This window comes from Cnephaeus nilssonii (genome assembly GCF_951640355.1).
Source record: "Cnephaeus nilssonii genome assembly, chromosome: 8".
In the NCBI taxonomy this organism is placed as follows: domain Eukaryota; kingdom Metazoa; phylum Chordata; class Mammalia; order Chiroptera; family Vespertilionidae; genus Cnephaeus; species Cnephaeus nilssonii.
This window is the reverse complement of record NC_137079.1, coordinates 1764640-1781839: the sequence shown is the minus strand read 5'-3', so window position 1 is coordinate 1781839 and position 17200 is coordinate 1764640. Positions and strand designations below refer to the sequence as shown.

General features: G+C 58.6%; 1 protein-coding gene across 1 annotated transcript in view; it reads right to left on the bottom strand.

Annotated features, from left to right (window-relative positions):
- The window catches only part of CSMD1 (CUB and Sushi multiple domains 1), a gene marked incomplete at its 5' end in the record, with an annotated part of 729782 nt that overhangs the window by 35652 nt on the left and 676930 nt on the right, over positions 1 to 17200 (bottom strand). The window contains 5 exons of the mRNA XM_079779355.1: positions 8461 to 8634; positions 11199 to 11393; positions 11900 to 12085; positions 14451 to 14639; positions 15484 to 15630. Of these exons, the coding sequence (XP_079635481.1) occupies positions 8461 to 8634; positions 11199 to 11393; positions 11900 to 12085; positions 14451 to 14639; positions 15484 to 15630 (891 nt within the window). The remainder of the gene's footprint in view (positions 1 to 8460; positions 8635 to 11198; positions 11394 to 11899; positions 12086 to 14450; positions 14640 to 15483; positions 15631 to 17200) is intronic.

Genomic DNA, 17200 nt, shown 5'->3' with positions numbered 1-17200 from the left:
TGACAATGTCACGCTATGTCCTGGTCTGTGTGTTTTTAAATTCTTGCTCCGGCCCTGGTTTTGCTATAGACACCCCACGCAGAAAGCATGGCTCCATGCCTCCCGCAGACGCCGTATGCCCACATGCACGCTTCTGCCCTGTGTCTGAAACCCACCGTCACCCAGGACACGCCGGGAAGGGGCAGACGTAAAGTAATTTCATGACATCGTGACGGCCTGGAGGTTTTCAAGCATCTGTAAAGCAGTCTCTCCAAGGTGACTCCATTGATACGACTGTGAACGAAAGAAGCCACCTGCTAACCTGACAAGCTCAGGGGAGGCCTGCGTGGCAGTCTTGCAAACTCAGAGACCTAAAATAACCACAAAAGATGGTCTGAAAATTAAATACTTAACTACAAACAGGTTATAGTGGGCAGTCATGTCCTAGGCTGATATTTTCCCTGACAAAGATCAACTTAGATCTTTCCTGAGCCCATTTGCCTTTTTGCCTCTAAGATAACATATCTGTGAGATGTCTGGGTAACTTGTAACTTCCTTCTTTTGCTGGAGCCCCTGGGGCACAACCAAATGTGGTGGGCGCCAGGACAGATGCCTCAAATTCCTTCATTATCATGTTAATTGTTCCTGCACCCACCTAAGTATGTGTCCATCATTTTACTTTTTATCCAATCCCAGGGGTTTCCCACAGTTTGACTTTATCCCACCTTCTTAGTCTGTCACCAATGAATTTCATGTAGCCCACCTATGTCCCTCCTTTGATGGCAATGTATAAATACAGATGTAACCCGCCATTCTTCGGAGCATTATCTCAATTCATTGAGGTTCTGCTTCCCGGCATATGTCGACAGTTTGGCTCAAATAAACTCACTAAAATTCTTTACAGGTTTCAATGGTTTTTTTTTTTCGTTAACACGACAATAGCTTAATGACGACTTGCCACAGCCCAGCGATGTTCGGGGGCTGGGGGCTCCATGGAGAATAAGACACAGCACAGAGAGAAAGGAGATGAGGTCTAAATGGAGACAATCCCGAGGGCTTCCGCCCCAACGAGATGGAGCCGGGAGGGACACGCGGCTGCACTTGGCGTCCGAAACCCCGCGAGAGGCACCCCCAGGCCTGCAGGACACACGCTGCCAGCCAGGCCTGGGAGGGGGGCGGGGAGAGGCCTCCCGGTCACGGAAGTGATGATGTTTTTAGTTTTTAAATCTCAGGCGCCAGGGCTCTAGGACCAATTTCCCGTCTCTGGGAGGGGCCGGTGTTCATCCTTCGGCTCATGCCTCATGCACCCACGCTCGGCTCTGCCTCGTCCACTGTTTGGGGGCAGCCGGTGATCACCCCCCGGAGCACAGACAGTAGCGGGGGGCGGGGGTAAGGGAAACCTGCTGACTGCAAGGAAAGGCAAAGGAAAATGAAGGGAAAAGAAATCAAGAGGAGGGCAGCACAGACTTAGAAACAAAATAATCAAATCAATGAACCAAATACATCAACGCTTTGCGCAGGCCGCTCCGTGGCCAGAGAACCAGTCTCCCCAGGGACTGAGGACCCCGCTTCCCGGGAGCGCCCGGCACAGCGGCCCTGAGGGTGAGGGCAGGACGCCTGGCAGGGCCGGGACCAGGTTCCTGTGCTTGTCAGCCCTCCTCAGGGGTTTCTTAGAAAAGGACCCACAGAGCCCCACGCGGGCTTCGTGGCTGGCACTGCCCGCTCTCGGGGTTGGCGTCTGCATGGAGCACAGGCGACCACCCCGCTCGCCCCCCCCTCCCCCGGCAGCATCCTACACACTGGAAACAGCTCCGAAGTCGCTTCCTAACGCTGCTCTCAGCCGAACTGATGACCACACGTGTGTGCACATGCCTCCACCTCCACGCGACCAGGTCGTCCGGCACACGGGAGCCGGTTCCTCAACAGCCAGGCCACCGCCGCCCAGAACAGCGCTGTCACCGGGCTGGCCTCCCAGGCTGACAGAGGGTGGGCCGGCCCCACGCGGGGCTGGGCGGCAGCAGGTCAGAGCCGTCTCGGCACAGACCCCCCAGCAGGCCTTCCAGGCGGGGGCGTCATCACCGTCTCCTCCGCATGGACACTCGGCACTACCTTCTCTCACCGCCTCACCCATCACCCTCCTGCCCGGCGGGCACCCTTCTCACGGAGGGTCGGCTCTGTCCCCCAGGACTGACTTTCACTCCTGCCGCGGCTCAGCCTCCCGCCCTGTCTGGGATGGGAATGACGCGCCGGAAGGTCTGGAGCGAGGGGACCTCTTCCAATACCCTCGCTCCACAGTCATCATCATGTGCATCGAGCCCCGGGGGAGTGTGAAAGGGGCCACCCACGGGCCACCCATGGCACTGAGGCGCATGGACAGTCGGACATATGGTGCTGAGATTCAGCAGCTCCGTTCCCGACGAGGGTTTCCACATGTCCCCGAGGGCACGTCACCCAGACCAGGGGACCCAGAGCGGGTCCTGTGGAACGCGGTCAGCTCTTCCTGGGCCCACAGCAGGGACCTGCTGTGTGTGAGATCAGCCCCTCGCCTCCCACGGCCGCCTCTCTCCTTTGGCATGAGCACCGCAGCGGCGGTCTGTCCGGCTCCGGCCCGGCCTGTGCGCACCGTCCCCGGAGCCGGGCCAGGCCCCGCGTCTCTCCCCGGAGACTCGGGCTCCCGGGACAGACCCCTCCTCGGAGTCCCAGCTTCTAGCACCAAGGCATGCCGCAGCCTGGCGTGGCGGCAACGGCTCCTCCCCTCGCAGGAAAGGCAGTGGGAGAGGCGGGACTCGTCCCCCGCTGGTTCAGTGCAACCCCAGGGAGTGGCACCGTCTTATTCAAACAGCCTGGACGCAGCCCTTCCCTCACAGCCCACCCGTCACTGTCACTGTGTCTAGCTCCTGGCGGGTCTGTCCGGAGGCCACGCCTTCCACTCTCTCTCTTCTCTGCACCACGCCCCGAGGCAGCTGTCTGCAGGCGATCGAGGTCATGGCAGACCATCTGGGGGGACTGTCTCTGTTTCTCGGGGTAACGTCCCATCCCCTCCTCCTTGGGGGGCTTCTTCTCCAAGTCAGTCTGGGGTTGTCTGGTTTTACTGAGGGGGCCTGTTAGAATGGAAGCCACGGGTTTCTGTCGGCTGCTCTCTGGACTTAGACCATCTCCTCTCCCACGGCCTCCATGGAGAATCGGTCACGTTCCCGTCGTGACGTGGTAGTTTACCCTCTGAGGGGCCAGATAAGCCCGGAGGTCACCCAAGGTCATTTAGCTTGATGGAAAGCCAGAGCCATTTCCAAGAGATTCGTAGCCATGGGGAAAAGAGAGATAATGGAAATGACAAGAAACGAGAGGAAAATAATAGCAGATGGGTAACGAGGCGGGGGGTGCGGTGTGGGATGAAGGACGGAACCCCCAGTGGGAGGACTGGGCACAGGCCATGGGGCGCTGCCCGGAATTAGGGCGCCTCCCACCCTGGCTCACCAGCAAGGGCTCCCCCCACTCTGGCTCACCAGCATTGCCACCCCCCCCCCCCCGTCCCCCTGCCAGAGGGGGCGCGATCATGTGCAGCCGCCTTCCTCCTGTCTTCCTCCCAGAGAGAAACGCGCTGGAAAAGCAGCACGACCTTTGCTCCCCCCAGTCACATACCCCAGCCTACAGAGTCTGCTCCCCAGTCACATACCCCAGCCTACAGAGTCTGCCCCCTAGTCACATACCCCAGCCTACAGAGTCTGCTCCCCAGTCACATACCCCAGCCTACAGAGTCTGCCCTCCAGTCACATACCCCAGCCTTCAGAGTCTGCCCCCCAGTCACATACCCCAGCCTTCAGAGTCTGCCCCCCAGTCACATACCCCAGCCTTCAGAGTCTGCCCCCTAGTCACATACCCCAGCCTACAGAGTCTGCTCCCCAGTCACATACCCCAGCCTACAGAGTCTGCCCCCTAGTCACATACCCCAGCCTACAGAGTCTGCCCCCTAGTCACATACCCCAGCCTACAGAGTCTGCTCCCCAGTCACATACCCCAGCCTACAGAGTCTGCCCCCTAGTCACATACCCCAGCCTACAGAGTCTGCTCCCCAGTCACATACCCCAGCCTACAGAGTCTGCCCTCCAGTCACATACCCCAGCCTTCAGAGTCTGCCCCCCAGTCACATACCCCAGCCTTCAGAGTCTGCCCCCCAGTCACATACCCCAGCCTTCAGAGTCTGCCCCCCAGTCACATACCCCAGCCTACAGAGTCTGTACCCCAGTCACATACCCCAGCCTACAGAGTCTGCCCCCTAGTCACATACCCCAGCCTACAGAGTCTGTACCCCAGTCACATACCCCAGCCTACAGAGTCTGCCCCCTAGTCACATACCCCAGCCTACAGAGTCTGTACCCCAGTCACATACCCCAGCCTACAGAGTCTGCACCCCTAGTCACATACACCAGCCTACAGAGTCTGCCCCTAGTCACATACCCCAGCCTACAGAGTCTGCCCCCCAGTCACATACCCCAGCCTACAGAGTCTGCCCCCCAGTCACATACCCCAGCCTACAGAGTCTGTACCCCAGTCACATACCCCAGCCTACACAGTCTGCCCCACTAGTCACATACCCCAGCCTACACAGTCTGCCCCCCAGCCTACAGAGTCTGCCCCCCTAGTCACATACCCCAGCCTACAGAGTCTGCCCCCCAGTCACATACCCCAGCCTACACAGTCTGCCCCCCTAGTCACATACCCCAGCCTACAGAGTCTGCCCCCCAGTCACATACCCCAGCCTTCAGAGTCTGCACCCCTAGTCACATACCCCAGCCTACAGAGTCTGCCCCCCAGTCACATACCCCAGCCTACAGAGTCTGTACCCCAGTCACATACCCCAGCCTACACAGTCTGCCCCACTAGTCACATACCCCAGCCTACACAGTCTGCCCCCCAGCCTACAGAGTCTGCCCCCCTAGTCACATACCCCAGTCTATAGAGTCTGCCCCCCAGTCACATACCCCAGCCTACACAGTCTGCCCCCCAGTCACATACCCCAGCCTACAGAGTCTGCCCCCCTAGTCACATACCCCAGCCTACAGAGTCTGCCCCTAGTCACATACCCCAGCCTACAGAGTCTGCCCCCCTAGTCACATACCCCAGCCTACACAGTCTGTCCCCCAGTCACATACCCCAGCCTACAGAGTCTGCCCCCCTAGTCACATATCCCAGCCTACAGAGTCTGCCCCCCAGTCACATACCCCAGCCTACACAGTCTGCCCTCCCTAGTCACATACCCCAGCCTACAGAGTCTGCCCCCCAGTCACATACCCCAGCCTACAGAGTCTGCCCCCCAGTCACATACCCCAGCCTACAGAGTCTGCCCCCCAGTCACATACCCCAGCCTACAGAGTCTGTACCCCAGTCACATACCCCAGCCTACACAGTCTGCCCCACTAGTCACATACCCCAGCCTACACAGTCTGCCCCCCAGCCTACAGAGTCTGCCCCCCTAGTCACATACCCCAGCCTACACAGTCTGTCCCCCAGTCACATACCCCAGCCTACAGAGTCTGCCCCTAGTCACATACCCCAGCCTACAGAGTCTGCCCCCCTAGTCACATACCCCAGCCTACACAGTCTGTCCCCCAGTCACATACCCCAGCCTACAGAGTCTGCCCCCCTAGTCACATATCCCAGCCTACAGAGTCTGCCCCCCAGTCACATACCCCAGCCTACACAGTCTGCCCTCCCTAGTCACATACCCCAGCCTACAGAGTCTGCCCCCCAGTCACATACCCCAGCCTACAGAGTCTGCCCCCCCAGTCACATACCCCAGCCTACACAGTCTGCCCCTAGTCACATACCCCAGCCTACAAGTCTGTTCTGTGGATCGGCTGCCGACGCTTGCACGCTGCTTGGGGTATTTGTCTTCTTCGCGATGTTGGGCACATCCCTCACTGCCCAAAGGTTTCTCTCGTCTGTAAACAGGAATGACAAGCCCTCCCCACAGCTCTATGGCGAGTCCACAGACCAGACTCAGGGCTGCCCTGTGCACTGTCAGTGGTCAGGACACAACATGCCTCACAACCGCTGTCCCCAATGAGGCGCCTGGCAGTTCTTGGTTACGGCGCTGGGAGGGCCCCGTCTGCTCTATCCACTCTCCTGGCAGATCTGGGGTGGGAGCGTCTGCTCCCTCCGCCTTCCGAGTATGATGGAGGCTTCTCCTCCTTCACGTCCCGTCACCGGCCCCCACCTGCGCGCCTCCCCCACATTCCCGTTCTGCTTCTGTGCGTTTGCTGGCCGCACTGCCACCTGCCCACGAGCACCTGTCACTCCGGGAGAGATGGCGGAGTGGCCTGACCCGTGGTGTTATGGATCTCAACCCACAATCTCAGTGGCCGCTCTGAGTATTTTAAAAGTGATACCTTATTTACTTTTAAAATACTTTTATTCGTAAAATATCTATACTAAATGTATTACCCTTTCTTTTTACTCATCGGTTTTCTGGTTTTTTTCTTTTAACTACCCTGTGCCTCCTTTGGTATCATCATCGCTTACATGCAGTACCCGAGTCCCACCACACCGGGGACCATACGTGACGATACGGGCACTCTGCCTCCTCCTCACCTTCAGGTTAAAGTCCTCTGAGCACTCCCTCTGCCAAAGCAGCTGAGGTTTGCAGCGTCCATCCCACTGAGGCCAAGGCCACGCCTCAACCTGCTCCTCATCCTTCCAGAGCCTGACCTGCAGGTGGACACCACAGAATGGACAGAGAAGCCTGGCCGGGGTGGCTCAGTGGTTGAGCATTGACCAATGAACAGGAGGTCACAGGTTCAGTTCCCGTCAGGGCACATGCCTGGGTTGTGGGCTCGATCCCCAGTGAGGGGGCCTGTAGCAGGCAGCCGGTCAATGATTCTCTCTCATCACTGATGTTCTATCTCTCGCTCCCTCTCCCTTCCTCTCTGACATCAACGAAAATATATTAAACACAAAAGGAAACAGGCAAAGGAGTCTTTGGGATCAGTAAGCCTCAAGGGGAAGCCATGATTTCACAGGTTTGCAAACGGACCGTGCGGCTTAAACTCCGCGGCCACCGGCAGCCTAGGCTCCGTGCGATGGCCAGGTGTGGCGTCCGCAGCGCGGCTCTGCTGGAGTTGAATTCTGTTTGTCTCCCTCATTGCAGCCGACAGTGGAGCCGCACATGGCTTAGACCCCGGGTCCTTCTCCGCCCCGGGCCAGGGCACGGCAGCCAGAGGAGACCCACCCAGCCCGTGGCCACCTGAGGAGCGCGCTGCTCAGGGAACAGACGATGTCACGAGAACATTTGGGAAGGCGCAGACCACCCCAGAACCACGGTCACCGCACTGCGGGGCACCACACGCAGCCCGAGGGAAGGCACTGTCCTGAGCCTGTAATGGCGGCACCCAATGAGAACGCATAGATTGGGGGGGGGGGGGGGCGGGGGAACGTTGGCCCGCGGGCCATGGAAGGCCGGAGAAACCATTGGGTCTGGCCCCGCCAAGGCATTAAGCATGAGTTCATTAAACGTTGGACCAGACAGAGCAGGGTCGTTTTTATGTGGATCACTTTCTATGGCCCGCGGATGATGTTATAAATATCCACGTGGCCCTCGGCAGGAAAAGGGCTCCCCGCCCCTGGTCTGGATTCGCGCACAGGGTTCAAGGATCCCGCGTCTGCGGAGGGAATTCAGAGAGGACAGTGCCATTTCCCAGACACCACAGGTGTCTCCCTGGTGGCTGTCCTCTGGCATCACTGACGACGTTCCTTCCTCCTGCCTTCCAGTTCTGGGTCTTCCTACAAATTCTCCGGAAACATGTCTATACCGTTCACAATGCCGCCAGCGCGGTCCGAGCCCACGTCAGCCAGAGGCTCAACCTCTCAGCCTCTCTGGCTTCCCCGCGGCTGAAGGTGACCGAGATCACAGGGTCTGTGGCAGGCCACTCGTACCCTCATCCCTCCTCTCTCGGAGCCCCACGGGGAGCATCAGAGACCCCGACCCCACGCTGCTCATTCCCCAGGTTACCCGGTCCCTCGGAAGGCTTCCCCATGGAAGGGTGTTCCGCTCACTTTTTACAAATGATCAGCCAGCATTTCTCATCTTTGGGGAGAAACCCAGTCATTGCACACGCCTGCCCTTTCAAGCGATCCACTGTGCCCGCACCGCGTGACAGGAGTGTCCCTGTGACTTGTTGACACGACGTGTAATGCTTAAAGGCATGCATTTGAAATTCATGCTCACGCGCCCTAAATCCTGAGCACAGGGCTGTCCTCAGTGACCCCCGTAGTGTTCACATCACTCAGGCCCTGTCTTCCCACCAGAGCGGTGAGTGAGGGCGCGTGGAGGGTGAGCGGTAGAGGGCGCCCCTGTGTCAGCGCAGGGGGCGCAGCCGCTCGCCGGGCTGGTGGTGGCTGCTGCTGGGCATTCGCGGTGAGGGGTCTCCCTCTACCCTCAGGTCACTGAGCGAAACGGGGGGGGGCGGAGGAGGGGGGTGCACGTACCCAGGCACCGCGTCTCGGTGCCGCTCCACAGCCCGCTCGCCAGGCACTCTCTCACGTGGGACCCCACCAGCGTGTAGCCTGTGTTGCACGTGAATATGGCCGTGGCCCCGTACACGGTCAGCGTCCCGATCTTGTTGCCGTTGGGGGGGAAGGACAGGCTTCCGCAGGAGATCACTGCAAGGGAAAGGAGAGGACAGTGAGCACCACGCGGCCCCGGCACTGCCTGGCTCACGGGGAGCATCGTCTGGCCCGGTTCTCACCGAGACCAGGGTGTTGTCTGCCGCTCAGGGGGGTCGACCGAGACCAGGGCGGTGTCTGCCGCTCAGGGGGGTCGACCGAGACCAGGGCGGTGTCTGCCGCTCAGGGGGTCGGCAACCAGCTGGGAGCTTCCCTACCCTTCTCTTATGTCCTTGACAGGGAAACGTGAACGTTTGGAGTGGATTCCAGAATCTTCTAGGTCCTTCCATGCCCATTGCTATGGTTTCATCCTCACAGGCAGCTAAGCCTTTCTTGATAATATACCCACGATGCCCTCTTATTCACACACAAGCCCCTCTGCCGCCCGCACGGGCATTCTGTCCAGGGCCCTGTCTGTACCAGGCACTAGGCCCACGTGACAGCCACGGGGCACCGACGTGGGCCTGGCAGGGAAGAACGGCCTCTCCGGTCAGCCCAGGACAGGGCCGCGTGGGGGTACAGCCCAGGACGCCCCCCCACAGCGGACAGCGCGCTCACTCTCATTTACGGGCGTGATTTGCTGGGACCATGAGCGCCACAGAACTGCTGACTGGACGCCTGGCACACGGAGTCTCTCCCAAAATTGAAAACGACACTCCCTGGCCCCTGGGAGGCTGGAGAGAGGCACCGTGTGCCCAGTGACACCGCCTTCCCAGCAGAGTCATCGCTGGTGCCACGTGCACCCCACGCCGTGCCTGTGGGCGCTGGATTCAGTGTCAACAGTGAACACACACCCGGCCCCCTGCACGCCAGATGCTCACGTGTCTGAGCACAGAAAGGCGTGGAGTCTCGTGGCGGGAAGCCATCGCCGGGTCCCCGGGGCCACCTGCTCCCCAGGGGCGGACACGCGTTTACACAGGTGAGAACGGGGTGTGAAATGCCGCCTGGAGTCAGATGGGCACAGGGCTGGGCGGGGCTGGCGAGGAGGTAGACATGACTGAGTGTGTGTGAACGGTAAACCGAGGAGCGGCCGTCCCGCCGGGAGGGGAGAGCACAGCGCTCCGCCCGCGCTGGGCCGGCCACCAGCCGGGGCCGCTGGGCCACCTCCCCGGCTCCGCGTCTCCTATCAAGGCTGCCCTGTGGGGAGGAAGGACTCCCCTCCCCTCCCCGCCTTCTGTGGGGGAACCCCTGTAATAAACAGCAGCCTAATCGGAGAAGAACAACCAAGTTTACGAACACATCTACCAGCAAGACTCCCAGGAAAACAGATCCCCTGCGATGCCCACACCACCACGGTGACGCCGTCCCCAGCCACCGGCAGATGAGGGCGTTCGGGCGGGAAGCCCGTCCTGTGGGGGCGGGGAGGGTGGGGGGTACCAGGCCGAGCACAGGGAGGCGTGGCTGTTCCATCCTCCAGGCCCAGCCCAGGGAGGGCGTGGCTGTTACAGCCGTGGGTCCCGCTGATGGGTGTCTGCAGATGAGTCAGCTGTTTGTGGTCCAGGGAGGGAGACCCCTTGCTGAGAGACCGCCCTCTTCCAGAATGTTCCGTGGGGACTGAGAACATGTGTACTCTGTTGTTTGCTAGAACCTTCCATCAATGTCAGTGAGGTCAAATCAGACAGGGCTGAGCTCCAAACCGACACCCTATTGACGTGCTGCCCACCTGTTCCTCCAGTGCTGAGAGGGAGCACTAACTCCATGGCTGTCACTTTAAATCGGTCCATCCTCCTTACCATTCCACTCGTTTCTGCTGAATGTATTTTGAAGCTTCCTTCTTAGGTGTATAATTAAAATTGTTATTTTTTAAAAATAAACAACTCCTTTATTACTGTCAGAAAAAGTCCTGTCAAAAGGGCGACTCCTACGAGCCCTGGCCCAGGTTGTGCGCTGGGTTCATGAGAGGACACGTGTGCTGAGTGCTCACAGCGGTGTCTGCACGTGTCCGGGCTCATGGAGAGGACACATGTGCTGAGTGCTCACACGGAGGAAAGGTCTGGGCTCATGGAGAGGACACATGTGCTGAGTGCTCACACGGAGGAAAGGTCTGGGCTCATGGAGAGGACACGTGTGCTGAGTGCTCACAGTGGTGTCTGCACGTGTCCGGGCTCATGGAGAGGACATGTGTGCTGAGTGCTCACAGCGGTGTCTGCACGTGTCCGGGCTCGTGAGAGGACACGTGTGCTGAGTGTTTACAGTGGTGTCTGCACGTGTCTGGGCTCATGGAGAGGACATGTGTGCTGAGTGTGCACAGTGGTGTCTGCCTGTGTCCGGGCTCATGGAGAGGACACATGTGCTGAGTGCTCACAGCGGTGTCTGCCTGTGTCCGGGCTCATGGAGAGGACACGTGTGCTGAGTGCTCACAGCGGTGTCTGCCTGTGTCCGGGCTCATGGAGAGGACACATGTGCTGAGTGCGCACAGCGGTGTCTGCCTGTGTCCGGGCTCATGGAGAGGACACGTGTGCTGAGTGCGCACAGTGGTGTCTGCACGTGTCCGGGCTCATGGAGAGGACACGTGTGCTGAGTGCGCACAGTGGTGTCTGCCTGTGTCTGGGCGCACTCACCTCTGCACCGGGGCCGCTGCCCGCCCGCGCTCCACGTCCCGTTGGCCTGGCACCGCAGCAGCCTGGCGCCCTCCAGGTAGTGCCCCGGGCTGCAGCTCAGCACCACCTGTGCGCCGAACTCGTTCGGGGACCCGGCCACCAGCCTCCCGGTGACGTGCTCCGAGAGCTGCCCCTCGACGCCGGGGCACGTGACGGCTGGAAGAGAGGCACACAGCGTCAGCACCTCCCCGCCCGCACCGCCGTGCCGCGTCCCGGGGGAGAGGCCTTCCTGCCCAACCCTCTCCTGGGAAAGCCGTGCCGGGCTCCTTCCTCCGGGGCCCCGTCCCCACCGTCACGCGGTGCTCTCACGTGACGCTGGAAGAGAGGCACACTGAGCGTCAGCACTTCCTGCACCCCCCCCACTGGGGATGGAGCCCGCAACCCCGGCGTGTGCCCTGACTGGGAATGAACCGTGACCTCCCGGGGAATGAGGGTCACACCGCCAGGCCCCAGAGCCCCACTTCCCTCACTGGGAGCTGACATCGCAGCCAGGACCCACAGGCCTGGCCCGGTTGGGCCTGAAAGAGCTGGCCGGGACACCCTAGCTTTCACCGGATGCTCAGAAACACATTTTACTTTAAAGTTCTAACAAGCTCATTAAAACTGGCAGGCGGGACCCTGCAGGGAGCCCCCAGGAACCCACAGGGAACGGCCGCACTCACGTTTGCAGGCGGGCGGCGTCCCTCCGTGGCTCCAGGTCCCGTCCTCCCGGCACACGGCCGTGGCCCGCTGGCTGCCTTCGAGCGTGAAGCCCTCGTCGCACTCGTACGTGACCTTGCTGCCCAGGGTGAACTCGTTCCCCGCGAAGGAGCCGTTCCCTGGGGCCTCGGGGATGCCGCAGGACACGGCTGCGGGAGGCAAACACGGTCAGTTACCAGCTTTCCCTGTTCCTCCAGCTCCGTGTCCGCGTGCTCGGAATTCCCGTTTCTAATGGACGGCACGCACATGACACGGTGCCAGCGACTGAGGATCTCGGAGTGAACGAGACACCATGAGCCACCGATCAGAACCACACGCCTCAGGCTGCTCTTCCAGGACCGAGCCCACGGCTGTGGCCCCTTAACCACCTGCTGCGCTCTCTGATCAGCGAGGACACACTCCCCGCCACTGAACACGGGAGAAAGGGGCCACATGACACCCTCTCAGCCACAGAACCCGTCGCCGTGTGGCCTCCTCGGTGTTGAGCAGCCCCTGACTCCGGTCCCCAAATCCCCCTTCTTATTCACTGCACCCCCCCGCCACCCCCGGACTCACGTTCCTACAAGTTCTGTTAAAGGCCAGCAACGAGGCTACAACGCATCCCCGATCCGAACATCTGTTAGTTTATAAGTCACCTGCCCGGGGACTGGGCCTCGCGGCCGGAGCTACAGGGGGTTCGGGGGGACACGGGGTCAGGAGGCTGGGCCAGAGGTCGGCGCCCATCGCTCTGAAGGCAAAGGCTGGGCGAGAAAACGCGGCCCGTGAGGAAGGACGCTGGGGAAGCACGCCACGGGCAGAATCCCACAAAGCACTTCTTTCTCCCGACCACAGCTCCGGTCCTGCCCCGTCTGCGAGGCAAAGACGCCTTCTCCGGCCCCGGCCCATGCCGCTCAGGGGGCGGGCACCCTCCCACGCACCCAAAGGCTGCTGGTTCGGTCCCCAGTCAGCGCACATGGCCAGGGGCTGGTAGGGAGTGTGCGGGAGGCAGCCAATCAGTGCTTCGCTCTCCCAGCGATGTTTCTCTCCCCTCTCTTCCCCTCTCTCTCAAGATCAATAACAACACCGAAAAATGTGACGTTCCCTCTTACTCTCTCATCATTCACCTGGGGCTCCCTTTAAAGAAAGAACGAACGAATGAACGGTAAATAAGCAAACTCTCCGGTGAAATGGCTACAAGTCCCAGAGGGAGCCCGCACAGGGCAGGCCGCTCCCCCTCCCGGCAGCACCGGCCCGTCCAGGCGGCTCTGCCCAGGGAGCCGTGAGGACCCCACCGGGGACTCCTTTATCCCCAGCGTCTAAGGGGCTCCCACAGGCAGGTCACACTCAGATCCCCGGGCCCAGGACACGGCCCACGGCTGCCCCGAGCAGGCGGCTCTCAGTCACAGAGGAGAGCCGCCTGTGACTCATTTAAAGAGCCAACATTTAAAGAAAATGAAAAGCGTTTTTTCTTTCGAAAGAAACTTTTGTTTTAAAGAAAAAAATCATCACCCTTCCTAATGGACCTGTGTGCGCACCTGGCATTAAAGAGGGTTTCTGAGGGGGATGGGAGCACTGAGCCAGGGGGCGGAGCTCTGAGTGAGATCCACGCCTGCCACTGGCTCCTAGCGGCCAGGGGGCGGAGCTCTGAGTGAGATCCTTGTCTGCCACTGGCTCCTAGCGGCCAGGGGGCGGAGCTCTGAGTGAGATCCTTGTCTGCCACTGGCTCCTAGCGGCCAGGGGGCGGAGCTCTGAGTGAGATCCTTGTCTGCCACTGGCTCCTAGCGGCCAGGGGGCGGAGCTCTGAGTGAGATCCTTGTCTGCCACTGGCTCCTAGCGGCCAGGGGGCGGAGCTCTGAGTGAGATCCTTGTCTGCCACTGGCTCCTAGGCAACCAGAGAAGCTGACATCCCAGGAAGGAGAGGAGGAGAGGAAAGCAGGGGAGGGTCTATTTATAAATCATAATCAGCTTCAAAGGCCAACACATTTCCTCAGGAATGTAAACCTCAGTCAGACAAAACTCTGAACACTTCATGACTTCAAAGACCTCAATTAAAAATTAAAATGCCGTCTTTGAAAATCCGACTTTTATGTGTTTGGCAGAAAAAACACACAAAAGGCGTAAAATATTGAAATCGACTTTAACAAGCCCTAGATTTGAGAGACCAAAAGCAAATGAATCCACAGCATATAGCTCCAAGAACGAGTTGTAACCTAAAAGAAGGAAAGTTCGTATTCGTAGTTGATTTCTTAAATGACTTCAACTGTAAAAACAATTACTTTGAACCTAAATGAGAAAACACATTTTTCCGTTTGAAATGAAACGCAGCGAGCGTTAGAATGACCCTCTGGCCCCTCTGGCTCCGGGCGAGGCGCGATGAAGCCGCGTGGATGCCAGGACTGCGGGCACGCCCGCCGAGTGGACTCTGTGCTCTTACAAACCCACGCGCAGTGCGCCCTCAGCTTCCCCGCAGCCCGGCTCCGGCCCCTGTCAGCGTGATGGCAGAAAGGGGTTCAGGTGGAGGAGGAGCCGTCTTACCCTGGCACAGCGGAGGGAGGGCGTCCCACTGGAACATGCCCACGGGGTTCCGTGTGCACGTGGCGTTGCTGCGGCCCACCAGGCGGTGCCCGGGCTGGCAGGAGTAGTGCACTGTGCTGCCCAGCGTCCCCGCCGTCCTGTTCAAAATGCCGCCGTTCCTCGGCGTGTGGGTCAGGCTGCAGTAAGGGGCTACAGGCAGACAGACGCACACACAGACAGACAGACAGACAATCGTAAGTGACCCACCACCCCCTGCGTGGATGATGTCGGGAACGGCTCTGCTGTTCGAATAACAAGAAATCAGGTACAGTGTGTAACCGGCTCTAAAATGTGCCCCCACACCCGCGCCCCGAGAACTCAGGGGAGCAGGAACCGCCCTCACTGCTGGGAGCCACAGGTGAGGCCGCGCCCACGGAGGGCCGGTTGGTGGTGTCTGACAGAACTACACCCGCCCTTACCAGGGGATCACTTATAGAATTAACAGCATTATGATCGTATCTTCCTGTTTGTGCCCTTAGCATCTAAACAGAGTTTAAGGTTAATTTGTGGAATTTTGTCTTTTGGGAAATGTCTTTGCTTTCCATGATATGGCGTTCAATGGATGATGATATGAGCAACATAGTTTTAAATGATTAACCCACAGGTAGTTTTCTTTCCCTAACTTCATTTAGAGACATCACGCAGAGCGTTCCCGTCACATTATTTCTACTGAAGTTCACTATTCATCTTCAAAAACGAGGCTTCTATCTTCCTGATTTTTCCCTTTTAATATATTTATTGATTTCAGAGAGGAAGGGAGAGGGAGAGAGAGAAACATCCGTGATGAGAGAGAATCATGGATCGGCTGCCTCCTGCATGCCCCCTACCGGGGATGGAGCCTGCACCAGGGCATGTGCCCTGACCGGGAATCGAACCCTGACCTCCTGGTTCCAAGGTGGACGCTCAGCCCCTGAGCCGCACCAGCCGGGCTTTCTAATCTGATGAAAATGCGATCATTCATGCTCGTTCCATGCAGTCGCCGGCTCCCGCTCACCTGAGTAGCGGATCTTGAAGCCCTTCTTGCTGGTGGCGTGGTCCGTGGACCAGCGGAGGAACAGCTGGTTGCCCCTGCTGGTGAAGTGCGCCTGCTCCGTGTGGTTCCCGCTCAGCACCACGAGCAGGGGGCTCTGCCCGGAAGAGCCTGTGAAACAAACACAGATGCTGACACGCACCTGCCAACACGGCACCTGCCAACATGGCACCTGCCTACACGGCGCCTGCCCGACACAGTACCTGCCTACACGGCGCCTGCCTACACGGCGCCTGCCCGACACGGCACCTGCCTACACGGCGCCTGCCCGGCACGGCTGCTTTGATTGTGTCCCACTGGGCTCCACACGTCCCACACGGAGCTGGCCCTTCCCCAGGTGGAGGAAAGAATTCCCGGTGAAAACAGCGGCAGATGCCTGACCTGGTACAAAGGCACAGCCCACCGGAGCGATTTCAGGGGTGTGTGCTATCGACACCCTCACCCTTAAATCAGATGCACCCCACCTTTAAAGCAGCAGTCACTGGGGTACACAATGCACAGCCCGTGGGCCCCTGAGACCACGGACAGGGCCGAGCCCCGTATTTCTATGCTTTTCCCTGTACCTTCCCCCCTCCCCGCTTGCAGGAAGGACGTGGGCTCCTCGCTGGCACCCCTGAACTGCAGCTCCCCCGCCTTGCGCTTCGGGACCGTCATTACGTAAAGTAAGGGCGACCGGGACGCAGCCTGCGGTCCCAGGACCCGCAGGTCACCGGCAGGGAGGCTGTCCACGGGGAGATGCTGGGCAGAGGGACGCTCACGTCCCGGGGACCGAGGAGGTCCCTGAGATTCCATCACACCATGCAGAACACAGCGCAAATTCCAACTTTCAAACTGTTTCTAGAATTTTCCACTTACTATTTCGGACCACAGTTGTCAGTGGGAAATTGAAAAGGTGGATAAGGGGGGATGACGGCACGCTTAAGAAAATACCTCTGAAAATGAGAACACTCCGTTCCTACGTGTGTACGTGTCAATTTAATTTCCAACTTAGCACTCCATCTTGGCCATACTAACGTTAATCCATGTAGTGTCTATCCATATGAGCAATTCGGTTATTACTATTCACCAGCCAGTAAAAGGCATATGAACACCCATAGAATGAATCGGAATCAATTACAGTAAATTTATGTTCACTGAATTGATTATTTACCAGAACATAGTGACAAATTTTTCCAAACATGTGAAAACCCTATTATTATGTGCAGCCGTAATTGCATGTTGGTCTAATTTCCTGGGGTATGATAAAATTACCAACATCAGTTTCAGTTCCAATTGACGATTCCACCACACTTTCATTTCCGGTATCGCATTGTTCTATTAGAAAGTCTAGTAGAGTCCTGGCCGGGGTGGCTCAATGGTTAGAGGACCAGCCCATACTCTGAAGGGTCACAGTGTATTTCCAATCAGGGCACATGCCCAGGCCGCGGGCTTGATCCCGGGTCTGGGTGCGCAGGGGAGGCAACCGAATGATGTCCCTCTCTCTCTCTCCTTCTCCCTTCCTCTCCCTCTCGATTCAATGAAATGCATATCCTCAGGTGAGGATTTTTCAAAAGTTTATTAGAATTATATAAAAATATATGAGACTAATTAAAAAAACTGTTTATTAAAGACCCCTGCAGCATTTACCATCTAGACATCTCTGTGAGCCGTTATCTCTATATATTTCTAGTAAAGTAGTCAC